The sequence below is a fragment of the Typopeltis vanoorti genome, chromosome 8, assembly GCF_054136105.1.
Source record: "Typopeltis vanoorti isolate ZY-2024b chromosome 8, IOZ_Tvanoo_1.0, whole genome shotgun sequence".
NCBI classification, from domain to species: Eukaryota; Metazoa; Arthropoda; class Arachnida; order Uropygi; family Thelyphonidae; genus Typopeltis; species Typopeltis vanoorti.
The window spans coordinates 129,461,923-129,485,643 of record NC_143556.1 but is presented as its reverse complement, the minus strand read 5'-3'; the positions used below and the strand labels follow the sequence as shown (position 1 = coordinate 129,485,643).

Here is a 23,721-nt window from a genome sequence, read left to right as displayed (position 1 = left end):
TTTTGTTTCACAAAGTTCTTTTGCTCATCTTTTATCTCCTATTCTATTTGTCCTTGAATATTAATGTCATTTTTTGATGCCTTATTGTTTTAATAGTTTTTTCTGCCTTTGATACTATCTGTTTTCTCTGCTGATTTTCTGAGGTCGCATATCAGTGGTCTCCAGTCTTGGATCAACTGTTCTTTCAAACATAACTCTGATCCATGTGTTATAAAATTTTAAATAATGCTAGCAAAACACAGAATTGTTTTGCTAGAATATTTATTAGTTGAAACATTCACATTAGGTTAGGACAAATTGTCCTGTTGTATACTGGACCTTTTGGATGTGATACAAGAATTTGTCTTCTACTTCCTATTTGTGTATCGGCATGTGCTTTGATTGAAACCAAAAGCTGCACATAGGGATAGGAAAAAAGAATATGTTTCAGGATATGTTTGGTTAGTATATTTAAATTGCTGAAAGATATAAATATATGAATCAATATTTGTGACATATAAACTATGTGAGAGTCATTGGAACATATAAGAGAGAGAAAAATTAGGTGGAAATAGAAATACTTTCATCAGAGGCAAATGAATTACTAATAATTATATATTTGGTTTAATCCTTTATCCAAGTGTAAGCAAACAGAGTTTGCGGCTAAAGTATTTTCAGGACTGGGGCAACTCGTGGTAAAGGTGGTATAAGTTCTCATCACTTGCTTAGTATCTCCCATAATGCAAAGCGCATCTCTTTGTGGACATGTATAATGCTATACATTAAGGGAAGAGCCGCTACCCAGACCGGTTTCGACTTTTATTGAGGTCTCATCAGTGGGAGCCAGACCCAGAGGTGGTGATACTAAGGTGGATTTAATGGAGAAGTCATATTTACCTATACCAGTTGCCAAAAAGTGTCACACCTTATTATTGAAATTCTCTGGATTAGAGATAAGTTGATAGAAGTTTTTTCACTTGGGTGTGCTACCAATTATTGCCTTTTTTATATTTTGCGATGATAATTGCCTTATTCCAACTTTCTGAGATTTTTTCCTTCTTGCCAGATATTGCATTTGTTACAATCTTGCCATAAGTTTATGCAAGGATCTGCAAAAAAAAAAAAAAAACTGTTCTGTTGTAAGTAATGGAATTCCCAACACATTACATAATCTGTTCCAAATATGAAGGGCAAGAGGGCAGCTGTTAGAATGCATGTTCCACTGTTTTCAATCGGTAACAGATGTCACAGATTGGATCTCCAATGTTAAAGTACCTCCATTTGATGGTATTGACTGGAAGGTGGCCATATGCAATTCTCCAAGCAAGATCCTTCTTGTTAGGGCATCTTTAGAACTTCAATAAGTTATAAAATGAAGTGTTGTTGCCAGTACCCAACTGTGGAAGTTTGTGGTGAAAGAGATTAAAGATTTCTTTATACCGAATTTTTTTTTTTTTTAATGGAAAGAATATCAATGCCAAAGTGTTGTCTTAAAGTTTAGCATAGAGTGTTGTAGTATTCAGGAACAGTCAGCTTTTGGACCTTTATAATCATTTACTCCAAACGGGGAAAGATGAAAACCCAAGTACAGGAATAGGTCTGCATGTGTGTGATGGTCTGCAATATTTTACTGAGTTTTGAAGCTCTGTATTGTTTAAATAGCTGAATTTTAAGACTGGAAGCCCAAATCCTCCATGCTTCTTTGATAGTTTAAGAATTCCTTTTTAACTTCTTGGTATCAGCTGGACCAAAAAAAAAAATGCATAGGCTTACTATATAATTGCTTTTCTTCAGCTTCTGTGATGCCTGTAATATTTATTATGTACAACCTAAACAGGAAAGATTATGGTTTTTGAGTACTATGGCTTTAGAAGAAAAGGAAATTGGCCCTATTTTCAACCTTTATTGAGGTCTCATCAGTGGGAATCAGACCCAGAAGTGATAACAAGGTTGAAGTAATGCAGAAGTCATATTTCCATATACAAGTAGTCAAAAGGTGTCACATCTTATTACTAAAATACTCTGGATTAGAGAGAGATGTTTTTCCACTTGGTTATACTATTATTATTATTATGTGACACCTCCAGGGAGTCCAAAGACTCATTGAGGGAGAATTTACTCTACAACTCTGTCTCCACCATTCAGTCCACCAACTATAATGAACTGCAACTATACCAACGCCATCCACCACCATTAGTATTTTCACCGACAATCACAAACATCCTTCCTCACAGTCGGATTTGAATTCACAGCCTTTTAGCTGGAGAACGGATACGCTAACCACTCAGCCATCCAGGGCAGTAAGCTGAGGTGCATTTAGACTTTACATTAAGCTTTTCCTTTAAGGAAGACTCCAAAGCTTCCATTGGAAATTTTCCCACTTGGTTATATTATAAATTAAAGATACCAAGAAATTCTATACTTGGTTTAATTCTTTATCCAAGTGTAAGCAAACAAAGTTTGCACCTGCAGTATTTTCAGGACTGGGGCAACTCATATATAGAAGCTAATGACTTCACATCACTTGCCTTAGTATCCTATAATGTAAAACACATATCCTTACGTATACATGCATAATACTATGCATTATAGGGGTCACTACCCAGACAGGTTTCGACCTTTATTGAGGTCTCATCAATGGGAGCAAGACCTCTGGTCTGGCTTCCACTGATGAGACCTCAATATTATAAATTTAAAGATGCCAAGAAATTATATTCTTGGTTTAAACACTTCATCCAAGTGTAAGCAAACAAAGTTTTGTGGGCAACTCATACATAGAGGCTATACACGACTGGGCAACTTGCACATAGAGGCTAATGACTTCACATCACTTGCCTTAGTGATGTGAAGTCGTATAGTATAACCAAGCGGAAAAATTTTGAAAACAGTTTTATTGCTGTGTACAGTATCTCACAAAATACAATATCCTAATGATGTATTTCTAATTTTCAGTGGCAGAAAATATGTGGTCACATATGTTCATAAATCATTGGATGCAGAAACGAACTGAGCTATGTAAAGCAAATTTTCAAAAGCAAAAAATAAATATATATAGATATATATATATATAAAACTTGAAATCAGAATTAAATTTGATATTTTCTATATCATAAAGTCAGTTCAGAAATACTAACTTGATAAATAAAATTCTACTGAAAAAATTGAAACTGACATGTCAGTTATATTTAAAACTATGTAAAATGCACCTTCCCAATGCAGAAGAAATGTGTCAAATAATTCATGCGAGTTTCCTTAAGGCTCATAAATACGTCAATTAATTTGTTATTATCCCATGATTGGCAGGAGAGTGTAACTTTAGTTTTAGAACTATTACACATCTTGTTAAAACAAGCTGTATGAAACAAACTTTGACCTTTTGTGCTTTTCTATTCTTAGGCTGCTGAGTAGCCTAGTGGATAATGTTCACTTTACTTCCACTGCACTCCAAGTCAGAAAATCCCATACTTTGTGCTTGCCTCTTTGGTGGTAGATGAATATCATTGCCTGGCGACACTGCTCTATACTGCTTATTGAATTCTTGAAATAACATGAAAAAACTATTTTATCTCTCTCACCCTTTCTAGAATGGGTCTCACAGGTTTCCAGCCTTTCTTGGATAGGAGTGCATTAAAAATTTCTCAATTTTAGAACAATTATACTAAATAAAAGAAGTGGATATTAAATTAGTATTATCTTTTTTTCTGTGTGTGCATAGGGCGTCTGTGCTGAATTGGTTGCAGAGAAATTTAACTTGACTAGACAAATGCAAGATGAATATGCCATTGACGATTATAAGAAATGTATTTCAGCAGCCAAGGTAATTTTGTATAAAAATAAAATAGCACTTATAATTGTGATATTGTTTTTTTCCCTTTTAAAAGTCTTTTCCCTTTTAAGAACAGTGATTTTTAATGAAATGATTGGCAGTTTAGAATGGTAGCTTTTTATTGCTGTTCTTATGTGAAAAGTGATATTCATGCCTACCGAGTGTAATGCATAATAGGTTAAAATGCTACTTGATCTCCACTAGCTTCAACTTATAGTTTCACTGTGTCAGTGTTGGCAAAATACATTCTTATCTAGAGTTCTCTTTGTGTATGAAAGCAATTAAAACCTGGATCCAGTTTAGTTTACCAGATTGCACATGACATTTTCTTTCTCTGATTTCTTACTGATTTAATATAAAGTAGTTGTTTTGATTTTTACTTTAATTTTGTTAAAGAAATAATTTTTAGTTTCTTGTTTCACTTCATTTTTGTCAATTTTATAGCATAGCATACCAACAAGTTGTAAGTACAGATTACCTATGTTTTGCTGTTAGATATATCTGAATTGGTACAAAATTATTTGCTACTGTGCTGTTGTGGTTCTGGTTGATGAGAGCCTATCAATAAGTATACACTGATATTAGGCCAATGTGTTCATGAGTAAGAGTTGCTATAAAGGTTGTGCACTTGTAGTGTTATTAGTGTGTGGATATTTTGTCTAAATTTATTTACAAATATGTTGATATTAGAGCTTATCTAGTAACCGGCAAAAGAAAGATGGGGGCAGTTTTCTCATTGCAGGAACTTAGCTTTGACTTCAGTCATTTTGTGAAATGTGAGGTGTGCTACATGTGCTTGTTTGATTACATTGATAAATTGTGGATATTTAAGGCAGATGGAAGGAGGGTGTGTGCAAAGTGTGAACTGAATGAGGATTTGATGAGTGCTAATATGTTGATGACAGAAAGTGTTAGTAGCAAGAATTCTGCCAGGAGAATGAGTGTTCATCTGATTAGAGAAGGATGGTGTGAAAGAACAGTAAAAAAATGTTAAAAAATTATTGAAAAAGAAAACAAGTGATCTGAAAAACTTAATGGATAAGGAGTAAAATGATGTGAATGTGGCAGAAGGCAATGAAATTGAGAGAATGAATGAAAGTGGAAATAGTGTGATGCAAGGTTTGAAAGCTCATAAAATCAAAAGAATGAATGAATGAAAAGAGAATGATAGCGAAAGTTTGATCCAAGGATTGAAAGTTTGAAAAATCGAAAGGATGAATGAGAGTGAAGGTATGATGCAGGGTATAAGAGTTCAAAACAATGATTGACAGAGGACATCACTAAAAACACATGTATAACCACAGTGATTAGTTTTAATACGTAAATATTTCATCCCAAGTATCTCGGGACATCCTCAGTACAGTAAATCAAACAATACTAGGAATAATTACAGTTAGGGTGCATGATTATAATGGAATCTCAATATGCATGCAGTAACGTGTTATAGAAGTAAATTAAAAAAAAAAAAACATATATAAAGAGACTATTTTACACAATTTTGGATGACAATTTCCCATACTTTAGGAATAGTAAGAACGTTGTTGCAGTTTAAATTTGGTCTGTGTAGTAGGGCTTCAGCATTTTCTTTATATAGACGTTCATGTTTAAATAAAGATCTGTGTAAAAGTTTCGACTTTTCCCATTGGATCATATGGTTTGGGTTTTCAACTCCATGTTGAGAGAGACCAGATTTCTGCGGTTTGAAAAGACAAATGTGGTCTTGATGTTCCGAGATGCGTTTCTGAACAGATCTACCTGTCTGTCCAAAGTAAGACAAATTGCAGGAGCATGGAATCAAATAAATGCCAGGTAACATCAGAGGTGAGAGTTTGTCATTAGGAGAAGGTAACAAGTTATAGATCTGGTTGAAGGGTTTGTAAGTAGTGGCAAAATTGTATTTCTTTTTTTTTTAATTTACTTCTGTAACACGTTTCTGCATGTATGTATTGAGATTCCATTGTAATCATGCACCCTAACTGTATGTTATTCCTAGTATTGTTTAAATTACTGTACTGAGAATGTCCCGAGATACTTGGGATGAAATATTTACATATTAAAACTAATCACTGTGGTTATACGTGTGTTTTTAGTGATGAATTCGTGACAGGTTTCATTATATAAAAAAGATTGACAGAGAAAATGTGCAAGATTCGAAAGTTGAGTTGGTTAGGATGAGGCATGAGATGAAATGGATGCGGAATGAAGTTAAGAAAATTCAGGAAATCTATGGGAGTGCAAAAATGAAAACAAATCATGTTGATATAAAAGAGGTAACGAAAGACCCGCGAGTGGCATTTGTGGTTACTCAATTATTAAAGGTGTGCTGGAGGAGAGGATACACAAGGTATGTTTTACTGGAGGTAGAATGAGTAGAGTGTTTGAGGCATTGGATATGAGAAGGAAGCGAGTAAAAAAAGAGTCAGTAGTTTTAATAGGTACAAATGACTTAACTGAGAAAAAAGAGCTTGTCAGATTGGATATCAGGAGGCTGCTTAGATGGATAAAAGAGAATAGTGTGATAGGAAAGGTAGTAAGCATGTTGCCTAGGTATGACAGTGATGAGGTGGAGAGCAAGGATTATGAATGATATCTTAGCAGAAATATGTGAGGAGAAAGGAGTGCAGTTTGTTAATGTGTAAAATGAGTTTGAAGGATGAAGTGAACTGTATAAGAGTGATGGACTGTATTTGAGTGGTTTTGGTGCGAGTCAATTTGAGAGACTGCTGCTGGAAGGCAGAGAAGTGAGTACAGAGAATGAATGATCAAGTGGAAAGCGATGTGGAAGAGCAGGAGAATAAGACAGAAGAGATTGAAGAGATGGTTATGAATGAAGAAGTGAGTGGTATAGTATAGAGAATGAGAAAACTGGTGTGCACGATGGACAGGGAAACGGAGAGGCTCAGGGTGGACAGGGGAACACAGCGTGAGAAAGGTGGATGCTCCACGAGGATATGAATGCATGTGTAGACAGGAAAGGAATGGGATGACCTGGGATCAAGAGGAAACAATTCGATTTGAAGAGGGTTCTAAAATGAATAAGCAGAAAGGGAAATAGCTTTCCCTTTCTGCTTATTCAATTGAGCATGAAGAAATCGCATCGATGAATTGCTGTGTTTGTATGCAAATCCTAGAAGTATAAAAAACAAGGCAGATGAAATGGTTGCATTAATTTAGTCTGTTCATCCAAAACTTTTTGGAATGAGAGAGACATAGCTGGATGAGGACAACATCCTGACAGGAATAGAGATGGAAGGGTGTGATGTGTTTTGTGAGGATAGAAAATGAGGGGGAGTGCTATTGATGATAGAGAAAGAGTTATGTCCATACAAGGTATAGATGCAAAAGAGAAATAGTGCCAGTGGTTTTGAGGCAGTATGGTGTGAGATAGAGGTGAATAGAATGAAATACTTGGTTGGAATGTTGTTATAGACCTAGTAATGTGGATGGTAGTGACTATGAAATGTATAATCAAATTAGCCAAGCAAGTAAGAAAATTATGATCATTATTAGGGATTTTAATTATGGCAATATAGACTGGAATGATGAGATACAAATGGAAGTAAAGGAAATGTGTTTCTTGAGGGACAACCATCTCAGACAGTATGTAACAGAGGGCACACAATTGAGGGTATTGGATTTGATCATCTCATCAGAGGATGTAATTATAAATGAGGTGTCCAATCACTCACCAATTGGTGAGAGTGACCATAAAGTGATTACCTGGGTGGTTGCCAGCAGTATGAGGACCTCTGTGAGAAAAGGGTATATGTAGAACTACAAGGCAGGGGGGGGGATTATGAGAAGCTCAGAAGACAGCTTGCAGGTGTAGCATGGAATGAGGAGTTATCTGGAAAAGAGATCAGTGCAGCTTGAGGGATTTTCAAGAACTATCTAGTAGATGCAATGTCTAAATGTATTCCAAGGAACAGAAGGTTAAATAGGGTAGGTGTGAAATGGATGCTTAATCTCTTTATTCATCCATTTCACACCTACCCTACAGAGAAAAAGAGCATTATAGAGGCAGCATAAGAGAAGTGGTAATAACCATTTCCATGAGGATTACAAAGACCAGGCAAGGCGAGTGACTTGGTTGGTAAGGGTAGCGAAAGTGAGGTATGAGCAGCAGTTGGCTAATGAAGCCAAAAAGAATCCTAGGGAGTTCTTTTGATATGTAGCCAGCAAAACAAAAAAGAATGATTATGGAAGGATGACTACATTGATTGGGGAAAATGGTATAAAGACAGTTGTTGTGGAAGATATTGTGGAGATACTTAATGAGCAATTCATAAAGGTCTTTCAATCTTGTGAATGTGACTTCATGGAGAGATTGAGAGCAGTTAATGATGTGGAGGAGACTGACTGTAAGTGAGCAAGAGGTGTATGGGAAGTTGAGCAAACTAGATGTTAATAAGGGTGTGGGACATGATAATATATCACCATGTATTCTGAAGGAATGTGCCAGGGAGTTGACGCTGGCCTTGACATATTTTTTTAATACTAGTCTTGCTCTGGGTCAAGTTCTTAAGGAGGGGAAGGAGGGCAAGATTTTGCTGCTTCATAAGGGAGGTGATAGAACTCAAGCAGAACGATAGGCCTATCCGTGTGTCAGATGTTGTGTTGAAGTTGTTGGAGAAGCTTGTGATAACTAGGATCCAGAATTGGGTTGACAACAATGGTATTATCTTTGATGGACAGCATGGATTTGCTAAAGGGAGGTCATGTTTTAGTAATCGACTTACTTATTACAATATGGTGATGGCTTCCTTGGACAGAGGAGAGGGATACACAGTAATATACTTAGATTTTGCAAAGACTTTTCATAGATTACTGCATGATAAGTTGATTGTCAAACTAGAGCAGATGGGGTTGGATACTAGATTAGTGCATTGGATTGGAGACTGGCTATCTGATGGGTATTGGCAAGTTGTGTATGGGGGATCAGTATCCTGGAAAAGCAATCTCTAGTGGTGTACTTCAGTGGTCAGTTTTAGGGCCATTACTGTTTAACTTGTATATTAATGATATTGGTGAAGATTTGGATGGAGATATTCAGTTATTTGCAGATGATGCAAAGTTGAGATGAACGATGAAGAGTATAGAGGATGTTATCTCCTTAGAAAAGACTTGAATGAATTGAGGGAATGGGGATGTGAGTTCAATGTTGCAAAATGTGAGGTTTTAAAATGTGGGAAACAAAGATGGGATGCAGAATTTATGCTTGGTGGGGATATATTGTTGGAGGTGGAGGAAATAAGCGATCTTTGGGTGATAGTGGATAAGGATCTGAAATTTAGGGGACACATTGTGAAAATTGTCAAGTCAACTCACAGACTTCTGAGAATGATGCAGAGGACACTGACTTGTAGGGAGATTCTTTTTCTATTGTGTAAGGCTTTGATTAGGCCATACATGGACTACTGTGCCCAGATTTGGTCACCTGGGTTTCAAAAGGATGAAGAGATGTTGGAAAGGATCCAGAGGTGACTGACTAAGGTAGTTTCTGATCTCTGGAATGTTGAATATGAGGAAAGATTGAGAAGATACAATTTACAGAGTCTAGTGGATAGGAGGAAGAGGAGAGATATGATAGAGATCTATAATTTAGTAATGGGTTGGCATAGGATCAATGTTGGAGAGGTTCTACAGAACACAGTGGGAAATCAGGAGAGAACCAGAGGTCATCCCTGGAAACTATAAAGAGGGTGTGAGGAGGAGAGTGAGAGCAGGTTTTTCGCAAGCAAAGTTGTGAATGATTGAATGTCTTCACTGATAATATGGTGGCTGTAGAGAATTTGAGCGTGTTTAAAGTGTGGTGTGATGAGCTGTGTGTATGAGGGTGGTTTGAAAAGTTCTCGGTCTCGACCATAGATGGCAACACTATCGGTGAGATTTTTTTTTCCTAAGTTCGTATATCATGTGAAATTCCAAGTCATTCTCTCAAGTAGTTTGTTTTACAGCTGTCTGAAGCAAAAGTGTTGTCTGGAATGGATAAAATTGAGTATCGTGCAGTTATAAAGTTCTTTGTAAAAGAAGGTTAATGCCAAAAGAAATTCATTCGAAATTCATAAAAGTTTATGGGCACTCTTCTTCTTTGTTTTTGACAATTAAGAAATGGACTGCCGAGTTTAAACGTGGCCCTACCAGCCTTGAAGATGATCCCCGTGAAGGATGTCCAAAATGTGTAACAACACCAGAAATCATTGCTCAAGTGCACAATATGGTATTGGATGACTGGCGAGTCAAATTGCATGAAATTGCTGAGACTATAGGCATTTCTTTTGAAATGGTGTGTACCTTTTGAGGTGCCTATATATGTGTAGGATATATTTTGCATGATGAATTGCACATGAAAAAGCTTTGTGCAAGATGAGTGCCACGCTGCTCACAGCAGATCAAAAACACACTCTCATGAAAATCTCTGAACAGCGCTTGGAGCGTTGTAACAAGAATAAAACTGTTTTTGTTTGTCGATTTTTTACTATGGATGAGACTTGGATTATCCATTACACACCAGAATCCAAACAGCAGTCAAAACAGTGGACAGAAGCCAGTTGTTCAGCGCCAAAGAAGACAAAGTCTGTTCCATCAGCAGGAAAGGTCATGGCATCGGTGTTTTGGGATGCTAAAGGCATTTTGTTTATTAATTATCTTGAAAAGGGTAAAATATAACTGGGGAATATTATTCTGATCTTTTAACCAGACAAGACGAAAAAATTTGTGACAAAAGACTTGGTTTGCAGAAGGAAAAAACTCATCTTTCTTCAGGACAAAAGCACCTGCCCACAAAGGGAGTTTGGTAATGGGAAAATTTAGGGAGCTGCACTATGAATTGTTGGAACATTCATCCTATTCCAGATTTGGCTCCCTCTGACTTCTATCTCTTCTCAAAACTAAAACTCTTCCTTGCTGGTCAGCGTTTTTCTTCAAATCAAGATATGATTGCAGCGAGGGGTATTTTGCATATCTTACTGGGAACCACACAGGGATGGGATAATGGCATTGGAGCATCGCTGGAATAAATGTATTAGTCTTAATGGAGATTATAGTGAAAAATAAAAATTATTTTGAAATGATGAATTTCAATGATGAATGATGAAATGAAGTTTTTTTTCATTGTTAGGACAAGAACTTATCAGATGACTCTCATATGATAAAAGGACCTCCTAGATGAATCATTGACTCCATGGGGGTCTTGGTTAATAGTAATAATAACTTGTTTTGGTTAACTGAACATTTGACACCATTTAATAAAATAACATTGCATTATCATGAGATTGTCATCTGGATTCATTCTGTTTCTCCAACTACTGCATGGACAATCAAGGCAAATCACTCCAGCCAGAAAAAAGGGTATGACTATTTTTTTTTTTTTAATGCTATGGATGATGTATTTGTACCAGGAATGACCAGAGGTACATGTCAGCCAATAGATAGAGATCTGATCTTACATGCTGTAGTCTTTTGGCACAAGACATCAGATGTTGGGAGTTTATTTTTCACTTATTTAGACTATAATAAGTTTAGTTTAATCCTTTATCCAAGTGTGAGCAAACAAAGTTTGCGCCTGAAAGTATCCTCAGGACTGGGGTAAGGTAATGCAACACCAGGCAACTTGTTGCAAAGGTATCTTTCATGCGCAAACTTTGTTTGCTCACACTTGGATAAAGGATTAAACTAAACTTATTAAAGACATCAGATGATTCTTGAATAATGTAAACACCAGAAATTGTCTTCTGGTAAATCCTTTCCTTTATTTGAAAGTTGTGCTCCACAGCTAATTATTCTATATTCTCTACACTCTTATACTCTATTAGTGTATTCAGCCTTTAGAGAGAGAGAGAGAATTCTGCAGTCAGACTATTGCTCTAAAAGTCTGGAGCAATAGTCTTTTGACTATTGCTCCGGACTTCAGTTCTCTCTAAAATAGGTGTTTGAGTTGTCTTCCTGAAGAAGATAACTCCCAACACTTGGAGGTCTGCTAGTTTGATCTTTATAGTTGCTATTAAATATATCCAGGGCATAGGAGCCTTGCTGCGCAATCTGCCATAATGTGGTCTGCCTTCCATCCCTCTGTAAACAGATGCCAGTGTTTCCTGTAGTTATTACTGTATATCATGATGGATAGTTTCCTCTCTCTTCATATTTTTCCATCACTGCTCCAGTATCCTAAGTTTCTGTTCTATTGCTTTACCCCTCTCCTCTTTCTCCTGTACACTGACATCCTCTCACTGACCAAGTCTGTTCTTCCTTATGCTGCTCAGATATCTTGAGCTTCATGTTCTTACTGTGAATACCTTAAACATTGATATGTGATCCTTCAATGAGAACAAACTAGTCACACTCATTGCTACCAAAATAGTCATTTGGTCTCCTTTTACCCCTAACATCCAAATCTTTAGACAAGATCAGATCTCTATCCATTGGCTGACATGTACCTCTTGTCATTCCTGGTACAAATACATCGTCCATAGCATCAAAAAAAAAAAAAAAAAATCCAGTCATTATACCCTTCATACCCACACTCTTACACAACTTCTAGAGGTGATCCCATGTTTCTTTTGCACCTATCTACTCTATGAAATCCCTTCAGTAATTTATATGCTTCTATCATATAGAGGCATGTGTATTTCCATTCACCAAAATTTTTAACATGTACATCTTCATTCATTCCTTATAGTGTATTTTTTTACCTGTCATCATTTTGGTGTTACTTCTGGATTCTCTATGCTGCTTTTTTATCCCAGAGAAAACCAGACATTCATATTTGTGCATGGTAAAGGTGTGGTCATATCAGAGTCTTATGAAGAGAGATAACTTCCTTATCCTTACTTATCCAAAGTATTCCTTTAAGCTACTTTTCTCACTTTTGTAGTATGTTCTGTGAACTTCAACTCCCTGTTTTTATTGCACTCAACTGCAGTCTGTGTGATACATACCTTGTAGTTTTCATCTCATGTACATAACCTTACACTTTGCTATTGAATTGGTTACTGTTGTCCTTTACCCAAACTTTCGGTCTATTTAAATCATACTGCAAGAACTCTCCATCACCTATATAAGTTTTGAGTTCTTCATTTTAGTATGAAAAACTGAATATTCTCCTTAAATAAATTCCGATATCATTAATATACAAATCAAACAGCAGTAGCTCAAGTGCAGAGTCCTGCGGCCCACTGTTGGTTAGCTGCAGTCCTCTTCATTTGATTCTACCATACTCTTATAAGTCTATAATTTGCTACTTTTGTCTCAAACCTCATATTTGTTTTGGAACTATCTCTTTCCACTCCCTTTGATCACTGCTTCAAGCAAAATGCAAGAGAACTTTTTTTTTTTTCATGACACATGGGCTGATACATCAAATCCCATGGGTGTATTCACATTGAAATTTCTTAATATCCTGAAGACCACCAATTTATCTACCTGTATTCTCAAATCACAGTCTGTCACATCAGAAAGTGCATTATCTCAACCTAGATTATATACTTTCATAAAGTAATCACTCAGTAATTCAATATGGTACTGTACTTTGGAGTGCTCATGTAGTTTGGTGATGACATTTCACTTTATATTTCCACTTTCTTTTTTTTCTTTTTTAATTTTTTTAAATTAAATTAAAATAAAATAATTATTTCTAACATGGTTGTAGAATCCATAATAAATGTAAAATAAATGCTGATCACCATGTAACACTAAAGGAAAGGACCACACCTTCAGGATCAGCATCCAACATAGCCCTGGCATTCCAGTTTGTGGTTTCCTGCATGATGAGCTGCTTGATTAATCCTGTTGGCTTTGGATATGTACACTGATACCACTTTCCTGAAATATCTGCTCGACCATTTCCTATGTATTGCTAATATTCTTCCCATGTAGTTACATATGCCAAGGCATATGAAAACGGTATTGGTTGGGGTGGGGGATTCATGAATCCCCCCCCCCCAACTAATACCATTTTAGGTAATTATTTCTCAGTAATGATTCCTTCCTCCTTCCATTCTATCCTATAATTGAGTCTCTATCCTACCCCCATAATAATTACTTGTCCCATGCTCATTGAGCTTACTTGTCAGTGCATGTCATCTGTATCTTCCTTTGCCTGTAATTCTTATATTTCGTCCTATTGCTTTTATTGCACACAAGATAACTTTTGAGCTTAACCTTTGTCTGTGAAAGGTTTTGTCTGCACGTGCATACTGTTTTTTTTCTTCTTTCATTATAGCTATCTTGACATCTCATCTTCTACCTATATCTTTTATGTTACCTTTCCAGCTTGCATTCATACTTTGTTCTCTTTTACTTGCTCCTGTATTCCTCTCTGTGTTATTTACAACACTGATTTTTTTTGTTCCCTCCATATGAGGAAAACCTGTTTGTGGCAGAGGAAACCTCCAAGTGATGATACTAGTTATTTTCATTCTTATTCTTTTCTATTCTCTTCTTCCCATACCTTTCATCCCACTTCTGAGTCTTCCTTGCTGCTATCTTCTTTCAGACCACCAGCACTGGGATCCAATCACCATGTTTGAAATGCAGTGTTACCTGTTGACATCTGAAAAGGGGGATCCTTGTTGTCTTGTACTACTTTTCCCCCCATGTTTCTGGAAGAAGGCAAGCAGTCCTGGATGGCCCAGCAAGGATTAGTCAGCTATTGGCTTGCTTGCAATGCTTAATGGTGTTGCAATTGTCTCTCCATGTGTATCTATGGTGGGTGAGAAACTCTGGTGAAACACTCTTACTGAGAAAGAGTAATTTTTCATCCTTAAGTTAATCAGGATTCCACAACAACTACTCCCAAGCAGTAACATCTGAGTGGGATCTCTTTGGTGTTCATGATAAAGAGACTGCTCTAAAATGAAAGACTTAAGAGTGACAGCCATGAGGAGAATACTCATACACAGGGGGTGATCACCTGGATCCCACCAGAATATCTAAACTGTCTAGTTAGGCTCGCCATCCTGGATGCTTTTGTACTGCTTTAAATTTCATTAGTAGGGTCATTCTCAAACTGCCTATCATGGTTCTGCCATCTATGCCTGATATGGTGGTCAAGATCACAAGAACAAAGCCTGTAAGAGCAGAACACCAAAATGCCCTAATTGTGAGGGAGATCACCCAACCATACTCTTGAGCATGCCAAAGGTGGAAGGATGAAAAGGAATCCAAAAAATAAAAACCAAGTCGAGAATCCCTATCAGGAGGTGAGGTATACTATAAATGTAGCATCAGTGGTGAACCCTCTTATGCTGAGGATGCAACTGGTAAGAAAGTGTTGGTAGGGACCTTAATGCACATGTCGATCCCACCTTCTCATAATTACAGCATCCCTGAATGTATGATATGCTTGCTGTCTCTTTAGAATGCATGAAATAGCAAAATCTATATGGACTCACTCCTGAGGACATACCAGAAATGGTCGCAATACATGAGAATCCACTAAAAAAAAATAACGGAATATGCACCATAGAGGATATCAATTTGCTTTCAAACTTTCCCTCTTAAATATATTCCCCCCCTCAACAAGATAAAATAATATACCTAATGTCTTAGAGGGAATCCAATTTAGTGACATCTAGGATATTTTTCCCAAGAAATAGAGAATTTTCAGTCATTGTATGTAATGACAGGACAGAAGATGGACCTGCCTACAGAGGAGTTGCCATCCTTTTGGTCATCCCCCCCCACCCCCATTTTGAGCTAGCCCTACTTAATACACATATAGAGGCAGTTGCCATCTGACTCTCAGTCAGATCTCTTATAACAGTCTTCTGCATTTACTTATATCCTGCTGCAGGTATCTTCCAGGATGACTTCAATGACACTGTTTCAGTGTTTCAGTTGTCATCCCCTTTACTTTTAATGGGGGATTTATATAGATATAACACTGTGTGGAGTAGTGCTTGAACTTGTATTACAGGAAGAGTTGAGCAAATGCTCATCAATAATAGCCTTTTAAACACAAGAAGTAGTATCATCTTCCATATATCCACTTGAACATTTACTGCCATTAACTTAACTGTCTGCTCACCTTCCCTTTTCCTAAGTCACTTTCCTGCATGGACAGCTAATTGGTTCACCTTCTCTTTGCTAGCTGAATTAGATTCTGCTATGGTTATCTCATCTCCTGTCAGTAGTGCAGTGAATCATGTGACAGTGTATTAGACAATCTGCCACAACTGTAATTTCTAAAACATCTGATCATTTCCACTTTTCTCTAAACTGTGGTGGAACACTGATTGCCCAACAGCCATGGAAGCATAGAAGAAAGCTTAAGAGTCTTTTCTGCAGGTATTCACCCCCCCCCCAAGTTCCTTGTCCAAAAATGTAAAGCAGAAAAACAGCAAATTCTGTTCTTTTTGAGTAGTACAGAAGACGACGACAGGCTTTCATGTCATCTTTTATGAACAGGCTGTTCATAAAAGATGACATGAAAGCTGCATTTGCTTAAATGCCACTTAACTGCTATTGGGCTAGATAACATTCATGTGAGAGATGGTTAGTCTGTCACCAGCTGACAAGGATTAACTACTGCACCTGTTCAACAGAATAGTCTTCAAGAATGTTTTTCTAGATACCTGGAAAAATGTGATTATTACTTCCTTTCCTTAGCCAAGAAATGATCTAAAATCCCCAATAAGTTATTCTGACCAGCTGTTTGTGCCAGATTCTGGAAAAAAAATGGTTAACTCTTGCTTTTTATGGTTTCTGGAGATAGAGAGGGAACTTTTTTCCCAGAACTCAATCTGGCTTCTGTAAACATCATTCAACAACCAATCATCTTGTCTTCCTGAAAGCATCCATCACAGATGCCTTCCTAATGCACTTAGGAAGCACTTAGTATCAGTTTTCTTTGATTTGAAAAAAGTATACAACATTGCTTGGAGATTTGGAATATTGAAGACAACTATGATCTTTTTTAATCTGACTTTTGGTCTCTTTTTATCAAACCTTATCTAACAGAAACTTTCAAGTCTGAGTGTGGAACACTCTTTTGACCTTATACCCACAAGGAGAGAGTCCTGCAAGGTTCAGTTTTAAGTGTCATGCTTTTTTGCAGTTAACTTGATAATCAAACAACTTCTTCCAACAGTAAGTATTGCCCTCTCCGTAGATAACCTTACCATCTTCTGTCATTTATGTAGTATGAGGGTCATAGAAGGACAGCTGCTGCAAGCAGTTGATCAACTTTAAAATGGATACTTGCAAATTGGTTTGATTTTCACAGCAGAAGATAGTTTGTGTGCATTTTTGCTGCAGATCTGGTCTTCATCCTCACCCAGAACTCAGACTAGGACAAACATTAATCCTAGTTGCACCAGAAGCCACGTTTTTGGGACTCATATTTGACATAGTCTGTTCCTCTCTTGCATACACCAGTTCACTGCTTAAAGCAATGAACATCCTTTGGATCCTATCCTCCACCTCTTAGGGTGCTAATCTTCTTTGCTTTGATTGTATTGGGCACTGATTAGATCAAAACTTGATCACAAGAGACACAAGTCTGTGTCTTTTGTGAATCATTACCTGCAGTGGTTGGACCTTATCCACCAAGCCAACTTCAACTGGGGCATTTCAAACTTCACTTAACCCTAGTCTATACACAAGGCAAATGAATCACCTTTGTCACCTCATTGTCAACAGCTGTCTCTGTCATATGCTATGAAAATAAAATCCCTGTGAGACCATTAAACATGGCCAACTATTTTTGCCCATGATGGATGAATCTGTACAACACTCATCAAACTGCCATACAACCCTTTGGTTTATGAACAAAAGTGCTCTTTGAAGTTCTAGATATTAAGGTAGATAGTGTTATACAGATGTCATCAAATATACCATTACTGTGGCATTCTTACACACTACTATGCAGCTTTTTTCCTGCAGGCTCCCAAATATTTCACTCCTCCTGATGTCTTTCAACAGCTCTTTCAAGCACATAGACTGGAATACTCTAATTTTGTGCCTGTCTATATAGACTGCCTCAAAATCAGAGGCTTTTGGGATATTCTGCTGTTTACAGGCAGCAAGTCTAGAGCTGCAGAAACATCTAGGGGCTCTCTTGTATCCAACATGTCGTTTCTCAGTTATGGAAATTACATTTTAGACATATGCTTCTGTTGAATCCCAAGCCACATTGGGAATAAAGGAAATGAGGCTGCAGATACTGCAACTGGATCAGCTGGTTTCTCAAGTTTTCATGGATACTGAAACAAGTAGATATTAATTTTATGGCTATTTAACCTATATTTGTTTAGGAGTGCCCCTTTTAAGCCAATGACATTGGCTTAAAAGGGGCACTCCTAAACAAAAATAGGCTAAATAGCCATAAAATGATTAATTTTTCTCAAATGTTTCTCACCATCTACTTATCTCCTACATTGATTGTAGGCAGATTCAGATAGAAACTTTTATCCCAGTGTCCTTCATTATGGAATAGAGATCAACAACAAGCTCAATCAATCAAATTAGCCTACAATTTGATTTCAGGTCTAATCTATGCAGGGACTGTAAAGAGGAAGTAGTTCTTGCTTAGCTCTGGATAGCCTATAGTCATCTTACAGGGAATCTTACATCTTGCACAGGGAATTTAATAAAAGAGAATTGATTAAATGCAAGGTGTGTAAGATGTTTTCATTATCAAAGTGAGAAGGTAGTAGGGAAGAGGAACGTGACATGATTATGTGTGATTTCTTTGGTAATGGACTAACCATCATTCTCATTTTAATCTAACTATCCTCATTTGGTCAGTGAGCACAGTCACTATTTAGTGATGTTCATAATCTCTCTGAGCCCTTATACATTCACACAGATTTTATCTGATTCATCAAATGTTCATTATCATCATCATCAATTTCCTGATATGTACCCCCAAAGGGTGTTCATGTTACTATGACAGCACTACATGATTAAGTTTACATTATTATTAATCTCCCATCAACAATTTTCCTCTAAATCAATCTATTATTTGTAAGCTCCAGTATTATCATATCTAACATTTTGTACTTCTAAGGCACTTCTAACTAAATCAATCCACCTGGACCTTAATCTTTCTCCAGATCTCTTTCCTGCCATCTTGGCATCAAACAGCTGTTTTGCTAACCTTTCTTCTATTGTAGTAGCCATACAACCTTAGATTATCTCTGCTGACACATTCTTAAATGCTAACAATGTCAAGTTCCTTTCTAATATCTTCATTTTTAATAAGATTCTGACATTGATGCCATCAGTTCACTTTCCTAATTTTTCTCAGATCTTTGATCAAGTGCTTTATTTTTAACCCAACTCTCAGATCCATAACTTAAAACTGGTTTGAACACTGTCTTGTATACTGCTAGTTTGGTGTTTTGGCTAATTTCTCTCTTATTCTATATAAACTTATTCAGCTGGATACCCACCATACCAACTTTGCTTATTCTGTTGTCTGTTTCCAGATTTAACCTGTCATCTATAGGATCTTCATTCAGAATGCAGCTGAAGTTTCTATGCCCCTGCCTATTTTTATAGTTTTGGGATTTTTATTGGAAATATGTTACAGCTATTATTCAGTTTAGATAGTCTTGATAGTCTAGTGCAAGTCTTGGAGACCTGTACTAGATGTATTTAGGAGTACATTATCGTAAATTATGTACATATTGTAGATATTAATTTTATTCATTAAACTTTAAGTATATAAGCTTTTAACATTTCATTCATTTATGTGTGCTTTTATGAATTTTTTTACATTTGTTGTTTGTATACACCTTTTACTTTCATTTTCATACATTGATTTTTATATTTGTTGATGCTCTTTTAGTATTTACTATGTATTCTTTACCTTTTATACTGCTAAGGACATACCGTGGATTGGCACGGTATGTCCTTAGCTATCCTTGTGCCATCAAACCCAAACTGATTTTTGTACCTTATACTGCACGACTATTTCACTTTTGACAAGCACTTCTGGCACCCACTTCTGTAACATTTCTGATACATGTTCCCACCATTCTTGTCTTCCCTACAACCTTCTCACTTTGATAATTTATTTATTTATTCGTATGGAGTTCCCTCCCTTTTCTCCCCCGTCCCTATTGGGGTGAGTTGAGTATTGGGGGTTAAGTATTTATGGCTGTAGATCCGTGTGTGTGTGTGTTCAAGGGGCCGATTTGCCTGCTTGCGGGATGAAAACCCCCAGATAAACTGAGGGGAAAAACCCTGCTGTCCATGCCCAAGACCGGCTAAAATGGCTATGGCTGAGGAAGATCCTTAAGCTCCTCACGTCGGTGACAGGAATCGAGCCTAGGACACTCCTTCCCCAGCCATATGGTTGCAAAGTGCAAAGCCGCTAGGCTAACTGCGCAGGCACTTTGATAATGAAAACATCTTACAGACATTTCATCAATTCTCTTTTATTAAATTTCCTGTGTAGAATTATTTTGGCTGTTGTTATTTTTGTTAAACATTGGTACTACCTATACTGTAATATAATGATATTATAGTGCAGTTATTATATTATAATAATATAATAAAGCATTAAATAACCTGGATAAACTCAGTTGCTGTACATATAAGTAAAACTATCTTATGAACCAAATGTAACATAAATTACACAGTATTACTAGTTGTGAAACAGAACATATCTTTTCCTCAGCTGAATTGAAATGACTTTCTTCCATGTGCTCTCCATCCCATCCCTAGCAGCATTACTCCCATGATATATCACTGCATTACAGAAATAATTTTCTTTCTGTCAAAATGTCAATCCAAGATAACTTAAGATCTTTCTAAGAGAAAAAAAAGACAGGACTGTATTTTGGCAGCATTGAAGGCAACCAGGTTGTCATCACCTCATAATGAAACATGGTGTAACCTTGCATACCACAGTTAATAGGTGCCAAAAAAAAAAGCTCCATGTTATGCCAAAATGCACCATTTGAAACATTTTTATAATATTTATTATTATTTTAATGGCTAATATAGCCTACTTTCGTTTAGGAGTGCTCTTTTTTTTTTTTCAATGTCATAGGCTCTTTACCCAAAAACTTAGGGCATTACTGAAGTGTTATAAAACTAATATAAAACTAATATAAAAAGGAGGAAAAATTTGGACATACCTTTTTGGATGTTGTTTTCTGTCTCCTTATCCCAGCGATGTGCCTTCATCTGCTGTTAAAGTAAGGGAGTTTTTTTGGGGAAAGTGGAGGAATTATTTGAAAAAAACCGGGTTTTTTATATGTATAATATTATTATTATTAAGTGTGGGTAGAGAGCATTGGGGGGGGAAGAGGAGGGATTTAAGGGAAAAAGTTAGGCGGGAGTAACGGGGTGTGAGCTGTTTTGACAGGCATTGTTTTCAGAACTCGTGGGGGAAGTGGATGCTGTGTCATGTCGGTTAGATTTCTGTCTTGGGTGTACGGAGTTGTGACCTAATTTTTTATGTTATAGAGCTTCCACCTCTCAGAGATTATGTAGGGTCGGTGGACGTTTATTGAGTTTTTTCACATTTTATGGCTATCGTTTCTGATATTCTAAGCATTGTTTCATTGTCTTGTATGTCTAATATTATGGTCTTGTCGATTTGCAGGGTATATTTTTGTTCAACGACTGCTATTTCAGTTTTTCCTGTACTTTGTGTCCTGTTTTTCTTTTTGTTGTTGTGTTTTTTATTGTTTAAATATTATGGAATAGGGATGTTGCAGTCAATGAAGTATTCTTGTAATCTTGCCCATAAAGACTTGATAGTAGAACCTGTGTTGGTGATATCACAGTCTTTTTGGCAGGAAAATTTGTAAAGAATGTTGTGGTTTTCTAATATTTCTTTGTGTGTGTGTGAGATTTTGTAGGTTTTAGAAGTGTTGCCAGTTTTTGGTTTGTGGTGAACACAAGCTTATAGTCAGTGTGTTTGAAAATGTATTTGTAGGCTTTATGTGTTTTGGATGTATGGCAGTTTGATAATTTTTTGTATTGGGAAGTTTGTTTTGGTTGTCGGGTTGTTTTGCCTGGTTTTTGCTGTTTTGTTGGTGTAATTTATTAGTTGTGTTGGGTAATTTCGATTTTGAAAAATTTGTGTTAACGTCTTTATTTGTGTTGAGATAATTACAGTTAGTTGAAAACTGGTAAGCATTTATGAATTGTGTTAAGATGACTGATTTTTTTAATCGAATAAGGATGGTATGAGTTAAAATGGAGGTAGTTGCCGATATGTGTAGGTTTGTGGAATATTTTTATGGCTATTTTGTTGTTTGTTCTGACTAATGTTAGGTTTAGGAAATTAATGGATTTGTCCTGTTCTGTTTCTGTGGTGAATTTTAGTCTGTTGCTGTAATCTTTAAGGGATGCTTGTAAGGTGGTTATGTGTGCGAGTTCTCTAATGTGTAGAATTTTGTCTACGTATCAGCCATAAAAAGGTGATGCCGGGGGGGGGGGTTGAGTAGGAGTGATTTTATGTGTGCTGGGAACAATTCAGCTAAATGTCTGCTGATGTTTTATCCAATAGGGAGTCTGAAAATTTGGATGTACATGTTAAAGTTGAATGTACAAGTTGAATGTAAAATATAGATGTTAAAGTTGAAGAAGTTTGCTGAGATGACTAATTTGATTAGGTTTATAATAACACTGGGTGTTAATATTGTTCGTGAATGTAGTATGTGGTCTTCTAGTCTGTGTATGATGTCTAGTGTTCTGGGGACATCCACGTTGGTGTATAACGAAGTTGCATCCAGTGAAGTTGAGGACGTCTTCGTGGGATACAGTTAGGTTTTTTTATTTTTTGGAAAAGGTCGTCTGTGTTTTTTATCATAGATTTTGACATTGTGAGTAATGGTTTGAGTAGTTTGGCTATGAATTTCGATAAGGGTGATGTGGTGGTGTTTTTGTAAGAGACTATTGGCCTTATTGGGCAACCATCTTTGTGGGTTTTGATTTGGCCGAACATACAAGGGGTATGTGTGGTGCAGGGTGTTGTGTTTCATTGTGATTTTATCTATCTTGTTCTATTACTGAAATAAGAGCCAACAGACTTCACTTTGGCGAAGTAAAATTATTCAAAATGAAGTGGATATTGAATATCACATTATTTCTTAGCCGAATAAGAAACTCAAAGATAGGAAATCTAATCTAAGAATTTCATGCCGAATATAGAAAACTATATAAAGATCGGCGAGTCCAAGTGTAAGCCAACACCTGGTAGTGCAATGCTAGGGCAACTCGTAGTAAAGGTGCAGTAAGATCCGATCACTGTTCTTAGTATTTTCCCATAATGTAAAATGCAGCTCCTAGGAGATGTATTACTGTTCTACATTATGAGAGAAGGTCACTACCCAGACCAGTTTTGACCTTTTTTGAGATCTAATTAGTGAGTAGGTAGACCTAGATGTAATACTAAGGTTTCAATGGCGAGAACTTATATCTTTACTGTACGAGTTGCCAAAACTAGTTCTGACTATTGAAATCTTAGTATTACATCTAGGTCTACCTACTCACTGATGAGACCTCAAAAAAGGTCGAAACCGGTCTAGGTAGACCTTCTCTCATAATGTAGAACAGTAATACATCTCCTAGCAGCTGTGTTTTACATTATGGGAAAATACTAAGAACAGTGATTGGAGTTTACTCCAACTTTACTACGAGTCGCCCTAGCATTGCACTACCAGGTGTTGGCTTACACTTGGACTCGCCGATCTTTATATAGTTTTCTATATTCAACACAAAACTCTTAGATTAGATTTCCTATCTTTGAGTTTCTTATTCAGCTAAGAAATAATGTAGTATTCAATATCCACTTAATTTTGAATATCTTGTTCTATTTTTTAGAGTGTGTAGTGTGTTGTTGATTTGTTTTATGAGGTCGGGGGTGGGGTCATTTTGGATTTTTTGGTACTTGTTTTGGTCATTTAAAATAGCTGTTATTTTGTTGTTGTAATCTGTTTGGTTTAGGATGACTA

The 23,721-nt window shown here is 36.6% G+C and overlaps 1 protein-coding gene across 7 annotated transcripts in view; it reads left to right on the top strand.

Annotated features, from left to right (window-relative positions):
• Positions 1-23,721, top strand: part of LOC150104349 (acetyl-CoA acetyltransferase, mitochondrial-like) — a 504,637-nt gene that overhangs the window by 265,490 nt on the left and 215,426 nt on the right. For all 7 annotated transcript variants that reach the window (XM_090396312.1, XM_090396309.1, XM_090396310.1 and 4 more), the window contains one exon: positions 3,695-3,796. In XM_090396312.1, coding sequence (XP_090252438.1) covers positions 3,695-3,796 — 102 coding nt within the window. The remainder of the gene's footprint in view (positions 1-3,694; positions 3,797-23,721) is intronic.